The sequence below is a fragment of the Vicugna pacos genome, chromosome 10 (assembly GCF_048564905.1).
Source record: "Vicugna pacos chromosome 10, VicPac4, whole genome shotgun sequence".
NCBI classification, from domain to species: domain Eukaryota; kingdom Metazoa; phylum Chordata; class Mammalia; order Artiodactyla; family Camelidae; genus Vicugna; species Vicugna pacos.
In genome coordinates, this window is record NC_132996.1 from 68866888 (window position 1) to 68887716 (window position 20829).

At 56.5% G+C, this 20829-nt stretch overlaps 1 protein-coding gene and 1 long non-coding RNA gene across 4 annotated transcripts in view; one reads left to right on the plus strand and one right to left on the minus strand.

The window, feature by feature from the left end:
• Positions 1–14320, minus strand: part of LTBP3 (latent transforming growth factor beta binding protein 3) — a 16670-nt gene extending 2350 nt beyond the window's left edge. Inside the window, exons 1-21 of one of the 2 annotated variants that reach the window (XM_072970287.1) lie at positions 13564–14320; positions 10321–10650; positions 9973–10175; positions 9683–9788; positions 9362–9454; positions 9064–9186; positions 8435–8593; positions 8163–8348; positions 7675–7691; positions 7526–7598; positions 7259–7348; positions 5335–5460; positions 5119–5250; positions 4866–4994; positions 4503–4625; positions 4177–4299; positions 2157–2279; positions 1791–1910; positions 791–919; positions 316–483; positions 51–134 (exon numbers count right to left, since the gene is read on the minus strand). In XM_072970287.1, the coding sequence (XP_072826388.1) occupies positions 51–134; positions 316–483; positions 791–919; positions 1791–1910; positions 2157–2279; positions 4177–4299; positions 4503–4625; positions 4866–4994; positions 5119–5250; positions 5335–5460; positions 7259–7348; positions 7526–7598; positions 7675–7691; positions 8163–8348; positions 8435–8593; positions 9064–9186; positions 9362–9454; positions 9683–9788; positions 9973–10175; positions 10321–10650; positions 13564–13885 (2959 nt within the window). In that variant the 5' untranslated portion in view covers positions 13886–14320. Of the gene's footprint in view, positions 1–50; positions 135–315; positions 484–790; positions 920–1790; positions 1911–2156; positions 2280–4176; positions 4300–4502; positions 4626–4865; positions 4995–5118; positions 5251–5334; positions 5461–7258; positions 7349–7525; positions 7600–7674; positions 7692–8161; positions 8349–8434; positions 8594–9063; positions 9187–9361; positions 9455–9682; positions 9789–9972; positions 10176–10320; positions 10651–13563 lie in introns of both variants that reach the window. The other variant, XM_031690890.2, reaches the window with a different exon arrangement.
• Positions 14321–14567: 247 nt separating this feature from the next.
• Positions 14568–20784, plus strand: LOC107034798 (uncharacterized). Of its 2 annotated transcripts, XR_012076809.1 has the most exons (5): positions 14568–14749; positions 17921–18129; positions 18596–18651; positions 19399–19665; positions 19795–20784. It is a non-coding gene; the product is annotated as an uncharacterized lncRNA (long non-coding RNA). The 2 variants fall into 2 exon arrangements; XR_012076808.1 differs by having other exon boundaries at positions 19399–20784.
• The last annotated feature ends 45 nt before the right edge of the window (positions 20785–20829 follow it).

The following is a 20829-nucleotide window of genomic DNA, read 5'->3' on the forward strand; positions in this document are numbered from 1 at the left end:
GGCGGGCGGGGCGGGGCTTGCCAGGTGGGCGGAGCCGTGTTAGGGCTTACCACGGTGGGCTGGAATGCCATAGTTGACAATGTTGTTGTCTTGGGTGTAGCCCTTCCCGTCTGGGCAGAGGCTGTGGAACTCAGCTACCGGGAGACAGCGGCCGCGGGGAAGGAAGGAGTCAGGATTAAGAGTGCGTGCTGGCAGTCGGGCGCAGGTCCCGCCTCATTTCCCACCTACCCAGGGAGGGGTCCTCTCCCCCAATCGTTTCCAAATAAACTGAGAACTGAGGCCCTAGAAAGGGAAAGGGCCTGCTAGGCTTCTGACCTGAGCTGTAGACTGGGCAGGGATAGATCTCGCAGTGGTCTCCCCAGCCAGCCCCCAGCGAGCAACAGCACTCCTGCTGGGTGACATTGGTGGCCAGTACACTGTCGCAGAACACGGTGTCATCAAAGTTAAGGTAGCACTCCTTCTTGTGGTGGGGCTGCTCCACCTCTGAGGGGAGGGAAAGCAGCTCAGAGCCCTGCGGAATGTCTGCCTGTCCACACCACCTGCCAGCCTCATCGCTGTGCTCCCCGACATTCTCTGGCTCCCTTCAGCTGCCCTGTGAAAGCCAACCTCCATCTTCGATGTGGCATTCAGGGCCCTCCTGTGAGGTCTGGCCCTACCGGGCTTTCCCAGGCCAAACAGATTTCTTCCTGTTCCCCACATTCCAGAGGGTGGGACCAGGATACAACTCTAAACCTCAGCTGCAGCTCAGGGGAGTTGTCTAGATTGAGGAGGGAGCTGAGAGGGCACTCACCCTCACAGCCGTGCTGGTCCTGGGTGGGTGTGAAGCCCTCATCGCAGACACAAACGTAGGAACCCTGCAGGTTCTCGCAGGCCCCGTGGGGAAGGCACAGGCCGGGGTCCTGGCTGCACTCATCTATATCTTTGGGGAGCAGAAAGAGTTGCTTAGAGGGAAACCAGCCCCTCTTTCCTAGGGAGTGTGCCTCAAGGATCTCACACAAGTTCAGAACCTGAATTTCCACTCTGACTTCAAAGTACACACAACAAAAAATCCACTCGTGTTTGTCAAAAAATCCACACATGGGTAGATGTGTGCACAGTCAATGCATTATTCATCATAAAACCTACAATGGCTCCCACTGACAACAGAATGAAGTCCTAACCTCCGCTCAGCATTTGGGGACTTTCAGTTTGGTCTCCAAATAGCTTTAAGTCTCATCACCCTTACTCTAAACCACCAACACCCTCAACTCTGTTTAGAGCACAGGTGTCAATTCTCCCTAAAAACACAATTAGCTCCTTCCAGATCTCTGTGCTTTGCAAATATTGTTATTTGGGTCTAGAATACCATCCCCTACTTTTCTCTGCTTAGGGAATCTATTTATGCTTTAGGAAAGCCTATTTATGCTTCAAGTTCCAATTCAACTCTCACCTCTCTGTTGCAATTAATCACTAGTCCAGACCTCCTTTGGCACTAAGCACCCTGAACTGTAAGAATCAATTTACATGTCAGTCTCCCCTAGCTGGGTCATTGTTCAATACCTAATATGTAGCATAGAACCTGGCACATACTGGATGCTCAATAAATTCTTGTTGGATGAATGCATGTAGGGGAGATTTGGCACATAGTAAGCACCATATAATTACTGTCATTATTGTTACTGTTATGTGGAAGAATAGAAGGATGAGTGAACAGATCAATAGATGGAAAGACAGACAGATCAACAATGTGTCTAGGAGATGACTGCTCCCCACCATTCCTCCTCCAGTACTCTTAGCCAATCCCCTCATACCTTGGCACTTCCTGCCGCCTACCAGCCGATGTCCCTGGGGACAGAGACATCGGTAGGAGCCATTGGTGTTGATGCAGTCACCCCCAATGCAGGCTGCAGGGAAGTCACACTCATCGATGTCTGTAGGGGATCAAAGAGGTGGAGAATTTCAGGGATTAACCCCACTCACACAGCCTGAGGCTGCCAAGTCTTCCCAGAGGACCTTGGGTAGGGCCCACACTCCATACCCCGTCTTGGACCTAGATGGGGGCTGTACATGGGAGTGCCTGGCTTGCCTACAGGTAGCCCCTGGGCTTGGGGCCTGGACAGTGGAAGTCTTGGGATAGGGAGGAACAGGTCAGCCCCTCAGCTCTAGGCCCCCCTCACCCTCACAGCGGCTTCGGTCTCTTGACAGATGGTAGCCAGAGAGGCACTGACACTGGAACGAGCCTGGCGTGTTGGTGCAGATGCCATTGTCACACACGTCCCCAGCCTCACACTCGTCCACATCTGTGAGGCACAGGGGCTGTCAGAAGGCCAGGATGGGGGTGGTCTTGGATCTCTGCTACCCTTTTCCCACTCCCACCCATGGTCTGGAGAACTAGAGCTGAGGCCAGTGGAGCTTGAGAGAAGGACGAGACCCTGACCCCACTCCTGTGTGGCACACCACACCCTAAGGACCAGGCCAGGTTCTGCCAGGAACCCTGGGCTGTGTCTGATTCCAAACGCTCAAGCGTCCCTATCCTTTGACCATTCTCACTAAACAAGAGGCATCTGCCCCCATCCCTTCGTCCCATACTGCTCTGGGCTTCCTTGCCCCAACAGCTCTCACTCTTCCCCTACCTGCCATGGCTCCCTTTCTTCCCACATAAGTAACCTTCCCTATGTCTTTGTTCCTACAGATTAATTTCTTCTGTTTGTGTAGTAAAGGGACTTGGCTCTGAGAGCACAGTTCTCTGCAGTCCTTTCTAGTGGAAGCTGGTCATTGCCCACACCCCAGACCCCTTCCAATGCTCTTCCCCTGAGGTGCACTTGGCACTCACTCTGGCTTCCAACCTCTCTATTGCTGTCAGCACCCACCTTCTTGGTCCTTCTGCCTCTGTCTTCCTCCCCATCCTAGGAGTTTTCAATATCCATTTGGCCAGCCAGGACCAGCTTCTGACCTTACAGTCCCTAATCCCTCAGTTCTGTGACCATCTCAATGCCAGTCACTCACTTTTGGGACAAGGGGCTGGGATCTGTCTCACCTTGGGCATCTTAAATGCTGCTTCTTTCCCACTGCCTCTGCTGTTCTCAAGGCCCCTACTTCACCTCTTCTCGTAAGGGCCCAGGAACACCTCTCCTTCCTCCTCAGTGGTCTGGCAGAGTCAGAGCCCTGGCCTGCTTCTCAGGATCCTGGGTGCTGAATGAAGCTGGAGCCAGCCACCAGGCTGAGCACACTGGGCCCCTCTACTCCCTCTGGCCTCCAGCCCAGCCAGATCCTCAGAATAGCTGGTGCTTACTCCCCTCTCCTTCACCTTGACATCCAGTTAACAAGCCCAGGCAATTTGTCCTAATATTTCTCTAACATCACATAATCTCATAACCATCCTGAGGCCACTGTTCTCGTGACATCCATCAACTGCTCTGTCCTAAGTCTCCACCAGTCCTCCAGCCACTCTCCACAATGGGATTCAGGGAACTTTCTAAAACAAACCGTGAATCTTACCAGTCTTCCCCTTAAAATGCTTCAGGTGCCTCCTAATACCCTCAGGGTGAAGCTCAACCTCCCATGCAGGGCTTGGGGGGCCCTTCAGGGCTGGGGACCTGCCCCTCACCAGCTAGCCTCAGCCCCCATTCCTGCTTATAAATCACATTTCTTGTGCGCTCTCTGCTGGTTTTCACCTCTGAATCCGCTATTGCTGAGCCTGGCATGCTGTTCCATCTCACCTTTCTTTACTTGGCAAATTCCTGTTGATCCTTTAAGACAACTCAGGCCTTTCTTTCTCCCAGCCCCGCTGATGTTTCCCAAAAACATCCAAATTCCATCCAGGTCAACAGCCCTGCGCTCTCCAGTTTCTCTGAATCCCAGCCCTCAGCCTGTCCCTTGATGCATAAGAAGCATTAGTAGAGCGGGGACCACTGATACCCCCTTTCTTTTATATCTTTTTGCCCCTTCAAATTTAAGTAACGTGCTTTGCAAACGGAGCTTCAAGCTTTGCCTCCTAACACCCTTGCTATGTAGAAATTCTGGTGGCCCCCTCCTCCGCCAGGTTCGCTGAGAAAATGAGTAAGTGGACCAGTGAAGGGTCAGTGTCTGCGAATTAGCTACCTCTTCCCCACCCGTCTGACAGACGGGGTGACCTAGTCCCCAGTTTCAGCGCGTGAGTGGGTGGCAGGTGGCAGGGTGGGGAGGGCTGGCGCTCACCCAGGCAACTGCGGCCGTCCGGAGCTGGTGCATAGCCCTGCGCGCACGTGCAGCGGAAGGAGCCTGGGAGGTTCTCGCACCAGCCGGGCGAGCAAGGGCTGCCCTCGGCGCATTCGTTCACGTCTGCGGCGGAGAAGGCTCCCCTCAGACTCTGCTCCACTGGAGGATGCACTGTACCAGGGTGGGGGCCCCTTTGCCCAGGATGAGAGGGTCCCTCTACTCCCAAGAAGCTCCACTGTAGAGGCAACTCCCACCTCCACTAGCCCCGCCCATTTGCTTTCGAGGCCCCGCCCCTACCCAATCCCAGACCCAGGCCCCGCCCTCACCGCGGCAGGCCCCGCCCCCCTGGCTGCGGTAGCCGGGCAGACAGGCAATGCACTTGAAGCTCCCAGGTTTGTTCTCGCATTTGCTATCCGGGCAGGAGCTAGGATCTCGGCACTCGTCGATGTCTGCACGGTAGGGAGGAGGAGGACCCATTTGGGGACAACATGGCCGGCCAGGTGCTCAGGGTCCTCGGCAGGGCCTCCCTCCGTCACAGATCAACAAGGTGAAGCGAGCCCTCTGGACTCCGGGACCACAACCTCTGAGAGGCCCAGAGCGGGGCACAGACAGGAGTGAGGCCCTCCGCCCCAACCCCAGGCCGAGGGACCTCTGAGGACCCCCGTCGGTCTGGATGGGGTCTTCCCCACCTTCACACACAGGCGGTCTGGAGGCTTTGAGCCGGTAGCCTGGGTAGCAGTTGCACTTGTAGTGACCGGGAAAGTTGATGCAGAAACCGCCGTCGCCGCACAGGTGGGGCTTGGTGCACTCGTTCAGGTCTGCGCGGGAGGAAGGAGGCACGAGGGGAAGGCAAGGGGCGGCGGAGGGGATTACACGGCGGTCAAGGGGAGAGTCCCCCGGCCCATCTAGCCCCAGCGCCGCCCCGGGCCCGGCCGTGCTCACCCACGCACGAACGCCCCCCCGCGCTGACGTGCAGGCGGTAGCCGCGGTTGCAGTGACAGTTGTAGGAGCCACCGGTGTTCATGCAGATGCCCCTCCCGGCGCCACACGGCTCCGCCTCGCACTCGTTCACGTCTGAGAAGTACGCGCCGGCCGGGAGACATTAGAGGACTGTCAGGAGCCAAGGCCGTCACCACGCCACCCACTCGCCATGCTCACCCACGCAGTAGCGGTGCTGCGGATGCGACCGGTAGCCTGGGTTGCAATGGCAGGAATAGTCCGAGGGGCCCGGGACGCACTCTCCGTGGCCACAGATGTTCTGGTTCAGTCTGCACTCGTCCGTCTCTGCCGGGGGGCGGGGGGTGGGGGTGGGGGTGGGGCAGGTTAGGGGGCCGAGCAGGGAGCATTCACTTTCTGCCACGTCCCCAGGGTGGACCTGGATATCCCATCCGTAATGATTGGGGTTCCTGAACCTGATCGTACCATGACCTCGGGTCTCTGTACACCCATATTCCAACCCTAGGATCCCCTACACCTCTATTACAGATAACCCCGACATCACAGCCCCACGTAGCCCCAAACCATGACCCCAGGTCCCTGACATCCCTATCTCAACTCCAGAATCCTTGATACTCCTATCCCCACTTACAATACCCAGACTCCAGTCACCTCAATATCTTAAACACTGCAGCCTCAATCACACCAACATTCTCTAGACCAGGGATCCTAACACACCTTGCCTTAGGAATCTGGACCCTTCATTCCAGAATAGTTGATTTCCTCCCCCTCCCAAGGTGAGGCTGGTTTCTGGGGAATCCTGGCTTGCTCATGGTCATGCATAGGTGGTCAGATCCAGGAATCCCCCTCACCCTCTTTGTTACCATTCTCAGTACTCCCTGCCTCCTACCTCTCCCTCTCTTGTGCCCTACCCATGCAGCCCAGGCCTTGACTCTGAACTCTACCCCATCTTAAACACACCTGGCCAGTAGGCTCTTGCAGGCTCTTCTTTGTATAGGGTGCCTCTCCCTAGGTGTCCTTAACACCCCTCCTCTAAGAAGCCTCCCCAGGTGCCTTTTCCTCCACATTTTCACAGCTTCCAGGGCTGTCACAGGATTTTCTGAGACAGTGCAGACTTCCAGGGCAGCCATCTTCCACCCAAGCCCTCGCCCCAGGAGCTCATCTAGCCTCAGGTTTTCTATCATGCTGGAGGCTCCCTTGTGGCTTTGGAGTCCACACAGACACGGGCTTGAATTTGGCTCAGTTATGTGACTTGTGGCAAGTTACTGAACTTCTCTTAGCCTCAGTTTTCTCATTTGAAAAATGAAGCTAACAGTGCCCACTTCAGTGTATGAGAAGGTTAAATGCTATTTAGTATGTAAAACTCTTCAGCCAGTGCCTGGCCCAGGCCAACTGCTCAGCCATAGCTAGCAAATATTATGATGCCCAAAACCTTGCAGACACTTCCCACAGTCATTGGGATCAAATCCAAGCCTCTTAACAAGGCTTCCTGCACTGGCCCTCCCCTAGTTCAGAAACACGGACTCTGTGTGGTTTCTCTCTTCTCCAGGAAACCAGGCTTTCATGTTTCCATGCCTTTGCTCAAACTGGAATGTCCTTTTTCCCAACCCGAACGCCCATTTCTTTCCCACTTCTCACCGTTAATTTATAACAATCTTTAAAGCCCTGCTCAGCCTTCTCTCGTCACCACTCTACATGTTATCACAACTCCCAGACTTCCTTCCTTCTTCTGTGATTTATTTTTTCACAGCATAAGAGATATGATAGATTTTGACTCATTGATCTGTTTGTCATCTCTCTACTCCCCAAGGACAGGGAATTTCTGTCTGTTTTGCATCTCCAGCACCTAAACAGTGCCTGTGCATGGTAGTGCTCAAAAAATATTTGTTGAACATATGAATAAATGCCTTCAGACTGGGCTGACCACCATAATACCCAGATCAGTTGAGGGCAGAGTGGGGCCTCTGCTGCACACCAAGGCTTCCCCAGCACCCAGCCCAAGGCCCGGTACACAGTAAGCCCTGGATGTGTTAGTGTTCTGGAATAACTGGAGTGGGTAAGGGAGGAGATAAACTAAGTTAGGGGCGTGGCTTGCCTGGGCACGGTCTAGGCGGGCGGGTCTTACCTGTGACCTGAGTAGGGGCGATCTCCACCGCACTGCGGGACGGGAGCAAGTCAGGCAGGAACCACGGCGGCGAGGGCCGGGAGATCAGCTCTGCAGGCAGCAGCGCACACCCGTCAGCAAGTGAGGAGGCTGAGAGAACCACCCTTCTCTCCGCTGGTCATCGACTAGGAACTTCACACCCAGCTTCACCGCCCCCTGGTGCCTAGGCTGTAAACTTCCCCAGCAGGGACAGCCCTTGAAGACTGGTCCCTGCAGTGCTCAGCTCACCGGGGTAGGGCCGGGCAGGAGATGTGGTGACCGTTGGGTGGCTCTGCTGCGCTGACTGCTCTTCCACCACTGGCTGCGGGTGACAGCAACATGAGCCCTCTGTGTCTCCTTGGCTTTCCCGCCCCTCCCACCTGGGCTCTCATACTCACTGAGTCTGTGCTCACCCCTAGAAGGGAAGAAGATGGGGCCATTAAGTGTTGGGCTGGGAGAAGGGAGTCAAGTCTGGTTTGGCAGTTGGCTGTCTGTGGGCAGGATCTCTAAGAGTTCAACAATCATGTCTCTGGGTCAAGCGTCAATGGTTAGATCCTGGGGTCAGGGAGTGTTCCTGTCACAGGTCAATGAGGAAATGGTTGCACAAGGTTCTTGGCTTTGGAGGTTACAGTCAGGGTTAAATCCCTGGGTCAGGGGTCAAAGGATTGAATCTGGAGGGCAATAAATGGTCAAATCCTGTCAATCAGGGGTTAAATCCTAGGGTTACAACATAGATTAGGGGTCAGAGTTTCAGCTCTGGGGGTCAGTGCTGATCTGGGATTAGGATTTAGAGGTTAGACTCTGAGGTCATATCTGTGGATCAAGGGTCAAGGTGTCAGGTCTAGGGGTTCATCATCTATCAGAAACAGAGGGGGTCAGGCCAGACCTCTCTCTTCCTCTGTGTCCTCAGGTGGTGGTGCCCGGCTGGGGGTCTCAGGGAGCTGCTGGGGCTTGGGTGGCCCGTCAGGGTGCAGGAAAAGGGAAAAGTCACTTTCGCCCTGAATGGTGAGCGTCTGGTGGGAGGTGAGGATGTGGTATCCCTTCCCAGCTGGACAGATCTCCTTGAAGGCAGCTGTGGCCAGAGCAAGGGGCAGAGAAGTGAGCATTTCCTGGAAAGGCACACAGATAGCCCTCTGGCCCCACATGCCTCTAGCTCACCAGTGCCATCAGCTGGGCAGCGCTGGCACCTTGCGCCCCAGGCCTTGCCGACGCTGCAGCAGCAGAGTTGGCGGGTGAGGCGCGTGGTCAGTGGGTGTTGGCACTGGTGCTCAGGGCTCACCAGGCGGAAGCATAGGCTCTTCTCCTCCGGCTTGTCTGCTGCAGGGTCCAGTGAGGGGCATGGGCATCTGGGCCTGAACACTGCCCACATCCCTCTTCCCATCTGCTCCAAACCTTGCCTCTTTGGCCCAGAGGACCCTTGATCCTCATGTAGTCCCTGACCCCATGTGACTGAATTTATATGACCCCTGAACCTGTTAGTCTGACCTCATGTAACAACCATGTAGACTCTGTGACTACTGACCTAGCTGCTCTAGACTTTATCCCACCCACTCATCAAGCCCACAATCTCATATGACCCTGACTCCATATAATCCCTGACCCCATGTGACCTCTAAGCCCAGATCTTATGTGACTCCTGAACCCACTTGATTCCTGATCCTATCTGCTCTGGGTCTTGTTCTTCCTGCAGTCAACCCCTGACCCCACTCAGACTTCTGTGACCTTACTGCTTGGAACCTTACCCTCCCACCCATGTCTTATGACCTCTGAAGGTCCCCCAGTCTCACCAATGCACTGCGTGCGGGAGGGGCCCAAGCTATGGCCCGGTGGGCAGACACAGCGATAGGAACCAGGGTTGTTGAGGCAGTCACCATGGCGACACATGCCTGGCATCGCGCACTCGTTGATGTCTGTGATAAGTGGGAGTTTGGTCCCTCCACTCTGGGGCTATAGGGCTATAGCAAGCTGCTCCAAGAACCTCAGGGTCCTGCTCCAGCCCCACCTCCTCCCTTGCCCACCTTGGGACCTCCCCTAGTGACAACTAGCCTGCCCCTCCAGCCCACAGAATCTCCCGGCTGGCCATACCCTGGCAATGTGTGCTGTTGAGCCTCTTGTAGCCCTGGGGGCAGTCGGCGCCCACCTCCCCACGTACAGGCCCTGGCTTCTGCACCCCTGTGTCTGCAGAGAGAGGAGACTATGGCAGGGGAGGACACTGCGGGGCCAGCAGAGAGAGAAGGGAGGGCACTGTGGGGGTGGGCAGAGTGTGATGCTGAGAGGAACTGGGTGGACAGTGAGTGGCTCAGGCTGCTCAGGCTGTGGTCTCCCATTGCAGGGCTGGGAGGGGTGTCCATGGGTCCATCCTGCAGCGGCAAGGGGTGGGGGCATCTAACAAGCCAAGGCACTCACACTGCAGCTGGGGGCACTTGTGGCACTTGCTCTGGCCCCAGGCAGTGCCGATGCTTCCACAGCAGTCTTCCTGCTTGGTGAGGCCGGGGAGGGGATTGCTGCCACACTAGGGAGAGGAGTGTGGACCTTACAGAGTGCCCAGTCCCAGCCTGGCCTCCCTCCTGAGAATCTTTTCCTCCTCCCCCACTCAACCAGCAGGGCCCCCAGTTTTGAGCAATCCCGGTGAGTTAGAACAGGGCAGCCCTGAGAGACTGAAGGGCCAGTCCAGCGGTGACTGTGAATTCACTCACAGGCTGCTTGGGCAGCGTATCCTGGAAGCAGCGGCCCAGGGGCTTCTGGGTGGGTGGCCGGGGATGCGGGGGCTTGGGGTGCGGCAGCAGGTGCTGGGATGGGGCCGGACCCTCGGCGTTGGGCCCCTCGATGCGGTGCACTTGGACTGAGGCCTCCGGCGGGTGGTGGACACGCACGTTCACCACAGGGGGCGGGGCCTGCACTGGGGGGCGGGGCACGGTGGCTTCAGGGTTGCCCCCTGCACTGGGTGGGAGTGCGGAGCTCCTCCAGGGCCGGCCTCCTCCCGGGTCCTGCCACCCTAGTGCCCGCCCACCTCGGCCTCCAGGGGTCTGCCTGTCGCCTGGTACCTTCCGCTGAGATCTGTCCTGGCCCGAGGGGCACCAGGAAGGCTGCATGCTGGGCAGGGGGCCCCTCCCCAGGCCCCGGCGGATCGGCGATCACCTGGACCGCGTAGATGGCGTGCTTGCTGGCCACAGACTCGCCCTCTGGAGCCAAGGGCGGCAGCGCACCTGTGGACAGGGCCCCAGCCCTGCCAAGCCCAGGGCCTGAGCCGCCAGTGCCTCCACCAGCTCCTCCAGCAGGCACCTGGCAGAAGCGACCCGTGAAGTCCGGGGGACACAGGCACTGGTTTCGGGAGGAGCATTGGCCGCCGTTCATGCAGGGCAGAGGGCACACCACTGGGGAGGAGAGATGGATCAGGGCCCAGGCAGACCCCTGTCCCCAGCCCCTAGGCCTAGTCCCTCACCCACATCCTGCAACTTTCCCACTTCCTTGCCACCCACTGGTCCTCCTTGCGAAGCTGGTTTTTGTAACACATCACACACACAGGGAAACTACCCTCTAGGTCTCCCAACATCCTTATATGTGTGGGGCCACTGGAGTCCTAATCTTGGACTTAAATCCTAGCTGGGAGGCCATGTGCCAGCTGTGTGGCCCTGAGCAACTTACTTCCCTTCCCTGTGCCTCAGTGTTCTCATCTATAGGGGTGACCTGTCTATTAAATGAGGCAATGCATGTACAAACACTTAGCACAGTGTCCAGTACACAGAGGGTGCTTAATAAGTAGTAGCAAATGATGATAATGGTGATGGTGATGATTAAGATGATGGAATAGCCTTTCCCTCCCCTTGGGCCTTCCCCAGAAATCCAGTCTCCTTCTGGTGCTTTCTCCTCCTCCCCACTAAATTCCTCCCCTGCTTCAGCCCACTCTAGACTCTTGCTCCCTCTGTCTTGCCATCCCAGGGCCATGCTTCTCCATGACCAACTTAACTATACCTCTCCAGGACCTCTCTTAAGCACCTCCACCCAGGAGATACTGTCAGAAATCAGCGTCTTGCCTCCCCACCTACTCTTGGCCTTGGACCACCACAGGGAAATCCCTGCATGCCCAGGCATCCATAACTGAGCCTTGAGGCTCCATCTCTCCAGCTCCCACCCCACCCAGTTCCAGCCTCTGTCACATCTCATGAATCCATATCCCCTTCTCTCCATGCCCTCTGCTCCTCCTGCTCCTGGCCGCATCCCAGTACCCTCAGAGAAACTTGCCTCAGGCAAAGCTCTGGCATAGTCACACCTCCAGCTCACAGCTTGCTTCCTTGCCTTCTCTCCACGAAGCAGAAGAAACCTTCTTTCTGCCCATACTCCTCTGTTCCTTCCACCTGCACCCTACACTCCAGGACTCATTCCTATCTCCTACAAACAGGTCACATCTTCTGCCTCCCTGGCTTTCATCATGCCATTCCTGCCCCTCAAAGCCTTGTCCCCCATCTCTACCTACTCACATCTTATCCCTCCAGTCCAGCCCCCTCCCCCAGGAAGGGAGCCCTTCCTCAGATCCCACCCACCCTCTGCCCCAGCTCTACCCTGTTTCCCACAATATAAAGGGTGCTTTGGAGGGCAGGGCCAGGTCTGCTTCAGCTCTGGGTGCCAGAAGAGGTGCAGGGGGAATGAGTGAAGGAATGTCTCAGTGAGAGGATGTGATCTCTGTCTTTCTGACACACACTCACATCCAAAATCCAGCCTCAGGGACCTGAGCTCACACACCAGACCCAGCCTATCTCCTGCCTGTCCCATGGCTGCCCTCACTTCCCAGGATGGGAAGGTAGGAGTGCTACTTGTGGACACCTGAAGGGCGTCAGAGGGACAGCCCACATGCATGGCCATGGAGGCCTGGAAAAGAGTAGCCCAGCCCAGCCCATCCTGCCAAGCCTCTTGGGGCCAGGCTCTCAGGGCAGAAGGGGTGTGTCCTGGGCCAGGGGAGGCAGGATCCTCTCCTTCCTGCCTCCCAGTGAGTCACTCATAGTGGTGAGGGTGACCTCCCAGTGACACCCGCCCACTGTGGCCTGGGCACCGAGCCTGGGGGATGTGGGCAGCACAGATGGAGACAGCATCCTGAGTAGGATGGTCAGGGGGCCTGGGAGGCCAGGCCCACATTCACTCACACGCATAGTCATTTCATCACACACACGCGCACAGACTCATTCTGACACCAGCACAGGCTTACACAAACACTCCCACAGTGACTGCAGACATGCACCCAAGGCAACACAAAGAAACATGGACTTGATCCCCAAGTGCCACTCCAAAGCCCATGCGTGCCTCTGTGTGTGCCATGTTCATGCGCGCGTGCACACACATCACATGAGAACTGTGAACCACATCTGTGGAGTTCCTCAGGTCTGTGAGTCGGCATGTGAGTATAGGAATGTGAAAGAGGGGCTGTTTTGCTGGTGCCATCCTGGGCCTGGCCTAATTACCCTGTCCAGGAGGGTAATTACTGCTGGGACACCTCCTCCAGCCTGGCCCACAGGGCCCTGCCAGAGGACAGCTGAGCCCCAGACCTGGGCCTTTGCAGAGAGATGGTGGGAAAGGGGTGGGCTCTAAGTGGAACTGGGGAGTCATTAGGGCTTGTTGTGGGGAGACTTAGGGCCTCTGAGGCAGAGCTGTTAAGGGCTTATGGGGGAAGCATAGATAGGGCACCAGGAAAAGGAGAGACTGAGGACCCAAACTAGCCCCAACTTCCAGGCCTGCTTCCCACTTGTTAGGCCTCAACACCCCTCCCCTCTAAGACCTGGCTGGTAACCAATTCCCTCACTCCTGGCCCTGACCTTGGCTCCTCCTCCCACGGAATGCAGGTGTCTACTGCTGGCAGGCCCCACTTTAGGCATTTTTTAAAGACTTTTCCTGTTTCTTCTAGCAAGTGTGTTTCTTAGGGGAATATCATCCCTTCTCTGAGACCTCAGACCACCAGCTCACAGCTCTCAAAAGCCCTGCCTGCTGACTCTGACTCCTGCTCAGAACCCAGCACTTTCCTAGAGGCCTGTGTCATCCAGGACTCTAGCATTACCCCACACCTTGGGCCTCAACCCCAGCTCAAAGCTGTGAAGTCAAGGCTTCCATGAAGCCCTCCCAACTCTGGCCCCTGGACTCCAGCCTCCCAAGCCCCGGATGACCCTGGAGCCCCAGGCCCCCAGCGCTCTGCTCTAGGAAGCCATGGCCCTCAGGGTCACATGGCCTACCCTGAGGTGTCTCTCACTTCTGTCCTGATGCCTGCCTTCCCCACTCCCCCTGCCCGTGCCCCTGGCCCTCACCCACGCGGAAGCCGGAGCCTGTGAGCGTATCGGTGCTGTGGCCGTTCTCTCCGATGAGCGTCATGTTGGAGCCCTGCTGACAACTGTCCCGACACTGGCCCTTGAGACAGGTCCGCTTGCAGATCACCGGCGCAAAGACCACCTTGAAGCGCTCGCGGGCCAGCGCCCCGCCCCCGCCAGCGCCCCTCTCGCCCGCTGGTCCCCCCTTGGCCCCGCCGCCCGGGCCCAGCAGCAGCAGCAGCAGCAGAGCCAGCAGCCCCGCCGCCCCCGCCCCGCGCATCTCAGGGGCCAGGCCGCCAGCAGCCCCACGGGGCCCGGGCATCCGGGGCCGCAGGACCCGGGGGGAGCGCCCGAGCGGGGGCGATGGTCCCCGCGCCCGAGGGGTATAGCAAGCCGGGAGCCCCGGGAGATGGGTAGAGAGGGCAGCGAGGGAGAGGAACGGAGGGAGCGCGCGGGGAGGGGACAGCAGGCGCGGGAGCGGGCCCAGTGAGAGGCAGAGAGATGGAGGCTGGACCGCGGGGAGCCCAGAAACTTCCACCACCCCGAGAAGAAGCCCAGCCACGAGCCGGGGTCGGGGGCCTGCGAAGGCCCCAAACTGAGGTCGGAGCGAGGAGGCCAGAGCAAGTTGAGGCGGAGAGGAGGAGCGAGGGGAGAGGAAGGCCGGGCGGCCGGCCCGCTCCGCGCCTCCCCCGGCCGGGCTGGGCTCCCGCGGCCGCCGGGAAGCAGGGAGCGCGCGGGGCGGACGCAGGGAGAAGTGAGCAGTTGTTTTCCCTGGCTGGAGCGCGGCGCGGCGGCGGCGAGGGGGGCTGGGATGCTGGCCCCGGGCCAGGGAGACAGTTTTTTTCTGTTTAAAGCGTCGTCGCTGCCGCCTGGGGGAGCGAGGGTGTACGGGCGGGTGGAGGCTGCGGGTGGGGGGGCGGTCCCCGCCCCAGATGCCCGGCCCGCCGGAACCCGCCGCCGCGCTGGGCCCTCTCCAGTGGGCCCTCACCTGGGACCGCTGGCTGCCCCTCCGGATTCCTCTGGGCGGGGCCGGGAGGCCCGCGCCCACCTCCGCCCGGTCGCTTCAAAGTGGGAAACCGAGGCTGAGGGAGGAAGACGGGCCTGGCCCGGGGTCACAAGGACTGTCGGAAGCCAGGTGGAACTGGAACCCAGGCCTCTCAGCGATTGCCCTTCCTCCCTTGCACAGGTGGGGGTCTTACCACCCCAAAATCCCTTCTCATTAGTACTGATCCACTCCTCCCTGAGGACAGAACTCAAGGAGGGGGCACCGCTTAGCCAAGGCCTCAGCGAGGTCCTGGGAAGAAGCCTGTGGGGTCCAGGAGAGGAGCAGATAGAGCAAATCTAGAAACCCAGCTTCCTGCCAACCCCTTCTAAATGGCTTCCTGGTGCCCACCCTGCCCCCGCCCCTTCGCCTTGTCTGGCCAGGCTGGCCCTGGGCCTCAGACACTCTGGAATCGCCAAGGTCTGAGCTCAGGGCCTGGCCCCCTTCCCAGGCTAACAGCCGGGAGGAGGAGGGTGATGCTTGAGGGCCTGGGGCTGGGGAGGGGCACAGCAGGGCCCCAGGGCAGGGGTTGGCAGGGGCTGGGGAGGGACCTTGAGTTTGGTCAAGGCTGGAAAGGAGCCAGGTCTGTCCACTGGTCTGGAAGGGAGGCCCTTGAGGGCTGCAGTGTCCTGGGGCCCAGGCCATTTACCAGGGACCTGGCTAGGAGACCCCAGGATTCAGTCTCTGACTCACAGAACTCAGCAGGGGGTGGGTGTGACCAGGGAACATCCAGAGCAGGACACAGACAAGTCAGGGTGCCACCGTCTCCGAGGGGAACAGGGGTTGCAATCTGACTGAGGGAAAGGGGGTTCAGGAACTTGCCTTTAGGCACACCCGTGCAAAGAACTCATGGTTTTTACTTTGAAGGTAGGCTTCTTTGGGGGAACTGAGGGAGACCCTTTAGTGGACCCCTGCCTGAATTGCTCAGTGGGCTCAGGTCCTGTTCAGATAGTCAAGTCCTGCAGATGGGACAACCCCATGTCCCCAGGGGAGCTAGGAGGGTATGTAAAGGGCAGCCCCCACCCTCACTCGGGTCTCCAGTCACACACTGAGGCAGGGAATAGTACTGAATATTTACCGCCTGCCAGGTGTACAGCTGAGCATTCTATAGTCATTTTTCCCTCACATTCATCGGGAATGTGACCCTCCTCTGCCTAGAGGAGCCTGTGACTCACCTTGGAACACAGCATTAACAGACCAAGGTTGGAGTCTCTCCAAGCCTCAGTTTTCTCATCTGTAAAATGGGCCCTGTTCATTCAACAAACTGGGAACCTACTGCAGGCTCTTCTAGCAAGTAGAACTAATCTCTGCCCCCCTGGAGCTTCTGTATTGGAGGAGACAGACCTATGACATCAATTCACTCATGACTGAGGCTGTGACAGAGGTCCGTGCTGGGACAGAGAAGAGCAAGGAGCCAGGAACAAAAGTGGTCGTGGTGGGACCTGGAGGTCCAGGAAACCCCTCTAACACAGAGACTTTTAAGCCAAAAGCTGGAGAGGGGCAGGAGTTAACTGGGTCTGCGGTCAGCTCAGCAGGGGGAAGCCTGTTAGGAGGCCAGAGGGACTGAGTGGCCTGTGGAGACAGTTTACACAGGAGCACGCAGGGATGAAGGCTAGGAAAGAGATTCGTTTCTTTTAGGAACTGAGAGAAGGCCAGCGGAGCAATGGACTGGGAAGGAAGGGGGAGAAAGAGCATCTGCAAGTGGGAGGCCACAGCGAGGAATTTGGGTTTTATTTTCATTACAGTGGGGCTGTTTCAGAGCAAGAGGGGGTGCTGTTGCCATCACCCCAGGAAAGTTGATATACCTTGGACACAGTGGGTTTGTGTTTGGGATGTGGAATCTAGAAACTAGGGAAAGCAGAGGGTCCCAGAGAGACAGGTGGAATGAATGGCTCCCAGATTTCTGGCCTGAGCCCCTGGGTGGATAAGAAGGCAGCAGAGAGGGAGGCCCGGGGAAGAGAGTGGAGCTCTGTCTGGGAGTTTGAGATGATTGTGTCATCCAAATAAAGACGTCTCAATCCAGGGGTCTGGACCTCTGACAGAATGTCTGGCCTGGAGATGTAGACTTGGGGTCCTCAGCATACAGGGGTGTTTGTAGCCACAAGAAAGAACAGGCAGCTCAAGAGAGAAGAGGGCCCAGGGCAAACCAGGGAGGTCACCACTCCCAGGTCAGAACGAGGAGGCAGAGTCAGAAGTGACTCAGAAGGAGCAGCAGGAGAAGACAGAGAGGAAACCCGGGAGTGCAATGCAGGAAGAGCCAAGAGGAGAAAGCTTTTCAGGAGCGGGGCATGGCCAAGGGTGTCTAATGCTGTTGAGAGTAGGATGCGGACGAGGCAGCCCTGGTTCAGAGGCTACTGAGGGGACTGAGTGACTGGAAGCAATGAGGGGAGGCACCCCACAGCGAGTGCTCAGTGAGCTTCCCTACTGTCAGCACCCAAATCCTTCCTCTCATGAGGGACCCGGCAGGAAGCAGTGGGCACCCTCAGGTGGGTGATGACCTAACCCTGGAGCTGCAGGCACTGGAGCTGGAGGGGCGGGCAGCCCTGCCAGAGCTGGGACCTTTGGCAGAGACCTGCAGTAGCTTTCCACCTGCACAATTCACATTACCCTCGTCTCTTCCTGTCCAGTGGGCCTCCCAGGTGCCGAACCCAAATGAAAGCCTGCCAGCAGGGGGACCTGGAAAGAGGGTATAGCACACAAGGTTAGCCTTGTGGCATGAAACAGAGAGGGCAGGGATGCAGAGTGGGTCTGCAGGGCAGCCTGCGACAGTCCAGTGCTTGTGGTGTCTGTGGCCTGTCCACCTTTTCTCTCTGCATCTCCTGTGTCACCACACTCAGTCACACCATCTTCCTAGAATCTACCAGCAGGCTTCCATGCATCCTAGATCTAAGTTCTCCTGCAAGTCCGAGGAGGCCATGACCTCTGTGGTCAGTCCAGATCACTTCTGCCGCCTAACGGGTCTCTTCAGCACCATTTCTGCCCACTCCCGTCCCTCCTCCACCTGGTGCCCGAGTCACCTTTAAAAACCTAATCCCAACCATGCTCCTTCTCAGCTTAAAAAGCCTCCAGTGGCTTCCCTCTGCTCACCTGGGCCTGCGAAGTCCTCTATGCCTGGGGGCTGCTGAGCTCATGCCTCTGCATGGGGCTGATCCTTCATGTCTCAGGTTTCTGCCTCCAAGAAGCATTTCTCTAAAACAGCCACCTCCGGCCTTCAGGTCACGTCACCTGTTTGTCTCCTGCTGGTCCTTGCTCACAGCCTGAAACGTTCCTTTTTGTGGGTTTGGTTACTTATTGTTCATCTCATCGCCCTTCCAGGAAGGCACAACCTGTCTCCAGACCCTAAGGGCACAGGGGCTGGCACGCAGAGGGTGCTGAAGTTTGTCGATTGACTGAAGAGAGCGAGACCACAAGAGCACCCCTCGTGTACATGCACTTTACACTGGTATGTTATTCACCCAATCAGTGACCCTACAAAAAGGAAGCCAAGGCTCTGAAAGATGAAACCATTAGACTCAAGTCATCTGGTAAGTGAGATGTGGGGACTGAACTTAAACCTACACAGCGCTCCTGGGAGGGAGGAATGAGAGGGGCCCCACAAATGTCCTAAAGATAGGAGGGTGGGGCCCGAGGGCTTTGCTGGAGTAGGACAAGAAAGAGCCCTGGGACCCCCAGTCCCGGGAATGTTCAGGCTGCTTAAATATTAGGGAAGATCTCCCTTACGCAGAGGGGTTCCTGAGGTCTGGGGAAGGCCTGGGACCTGGCCAAGGTGAGACAGCTGGTCCACAGCATAGCCAGAACTCAAACCCAGGGCTCCTGATGCCTTGTTGCGGGAAGTGGCTGGCTGGGGCAGTGGCAGCCTGCTTAACAGAAGTTACAACTGGGGAGGCAGCATGATGCAGTGGTTGTTTCCTTGCATTTGACTTTCCTGTACCAGCTGTGTGAACTGGGACAATTCTTCATTCTTCTCTATGTCTCCTTTCTCATTTTTAGACAGGGAGGCAACGGAGCTGACTCTCAAGAAGCCCTAAGTGGATGCTGACTACACAGTAAGGACTCAGTATACATTAGCTCTTTCAATTAATATCTCGGTCTGGGGTCCACGAGGAGCCGCGCATGGGAGCCTGGCTCCCTGTGGGGCAGGGCAGAGTACCACTGAGAGAGGACAGACTGTGCGCCAGGCTGCATGTTGCCTCTCTGAGTTCTGAATATCTTTGGGAAGCTTCTAGGCTCTGAAGAAAGAAATGGCTCTAGGGGATGGCGGGTTCTAAAGATGATGGTTGGAAGTTTTGGATGGTTGGAGGGGACAGTTCTGCCCCGAAGCGTCTCTCTCCAAAGACACTTTACTGAAAGTGGCTATCATCGAGTCCCTCTGATGTGCCCCTACTGTGATGCAGGGCACTGAGAGATGGGGTTGGAAAACGAAATGAAAACCGATCTTCATGCTCAGTCAGTTGGAGAGGATCTTTAGCCCCGTCACTTGTCTCTACTTCTCAAACCCAGGAAAGAGTCCACCATTGAGAATCAGGCTCTAGACATGCACTGCCTGGAGGAGGACCCAGCCCCGCCACACCCCAGCAGGGTGACTGTGGTGGATACATCTCTTAATTCATCCAAGCTTCAGCTTCTCCATCTGCAAACTGGGGCTGATAATAAGGTATAACTCACAGGGTTGTCCTGAGTATTAAAGGAGATAATTCAAGCTCTCAGCAGTGCCTGGACCAAAGGAAAAATACCCCAAAGGTAAGTATTATTATGTTTATTATTGTATTATCTTGTCCTTTCTTGTCTCTCAGAAATGTCAGGTCAATTCACCTTGCAGTGAAAAGTAAGAGGAAAAATCAACCCCTCCTGGATGCCTGTTAGTGTGAAGCTACAATAACACCACTCATGATTTTCGGAGCCGTGGCTATGCAGCATAATCCACTCATTGCTGCATGAACCTGACTCACCAAACGAGGCAGTTGGGGCAGGGGAGTGCTGTAACCGAGCTGTGTGTCAATGTGCCACTGTGCTGTCACTCAGGAACAGGGCTAACTACTGCCACGTCCACTGTGCCACAGGTAGCGACAGATGTTGGGCCGGTTCACATGAGGGTTGGGAGGGGTCTGAAAGAGCCTAAGCCCACTGCTTCCCAGACAGCTGGTCTGCCCACCATGACTTATTTCTCTGTTTCAATCTTGGCTTGGAAGGCATTCAGGACAGCCTTAATTCACTGACCAAGGTTGCTGTGAATGCTAGAATTCTCTGGATAAGCTTTACCACCAGCACCTCTGAGACCTTCTATGTGATCGCCCCTTGTGAAGGACTGTGATGGGTCTGGGGTTTTACCCCACTTGCAAACCAACAAGCAAGCCTGCCAGTTTCATGCATGCTGCCAGAAGATAGGAGATTCCTGGGTCAGCGACAATGGACCTTATTACTCAGTAAACAGCATGATTATCAGCATGTTGACATCAGTCCTCTTGTCCCCAATTCCCATGGGGGTGGCACCAATGGCCTAGACAGACGCCTGCACAGAGTGGACTGTGGTATGGGAGAGGACTCTAAAATTAAGACCCAAGTCTTTTCTAATGGCTGCCCTTTTCTCTGGAGGGAGATACTGTCTCCATCTTCCATGGCTATTCACTGTACCAACATCCTTGAGAAGAGAGTCCAGGACAAAGGCTGTCAGTGCCTTGCTTGCAAAATGTGCAGAACCTCAAGAGACCCCTGAAGAATTGTCTTACAATAAGATCCACCCCTCATTTCTACACTGTCTTGACTTTTGGCAAATTTTCCCACGAGTTCACCACTCTGTTGGCAAATATGATCAAAAGAGGCTAGGACCAAATCTATTCAATATGTCACATACAGCATTTAATTAAAGCTACTATCCATGGGACTCCAAGCAGCAGGATGAAGCCAATTTGCAGTATTGACCTCAACCATGCCTCCCAGCTGAACAAATCCATATTGCATCAGATCTACCTTAGAAAGCCAGGTTGCTTGCTCCTTGGGTCTCTGTATCAACCTTGGCCTGGAAGGCATTCAGGACAGCCTCAATTCACTGACCAATATTGCTGTGGATGACAGAATTCTCCTGGATTTATTCCTTGCAGGCCAGAGTCTGTGCAATTAATATATCCTGCTGTACCTGGATTAATGCTTCCAGCCATGAGTAATAAAGTCCTTTGTCTCTGACCCAGGAATCGCCTGTCTTCTGCATACATGAACCTGTGGCAAGC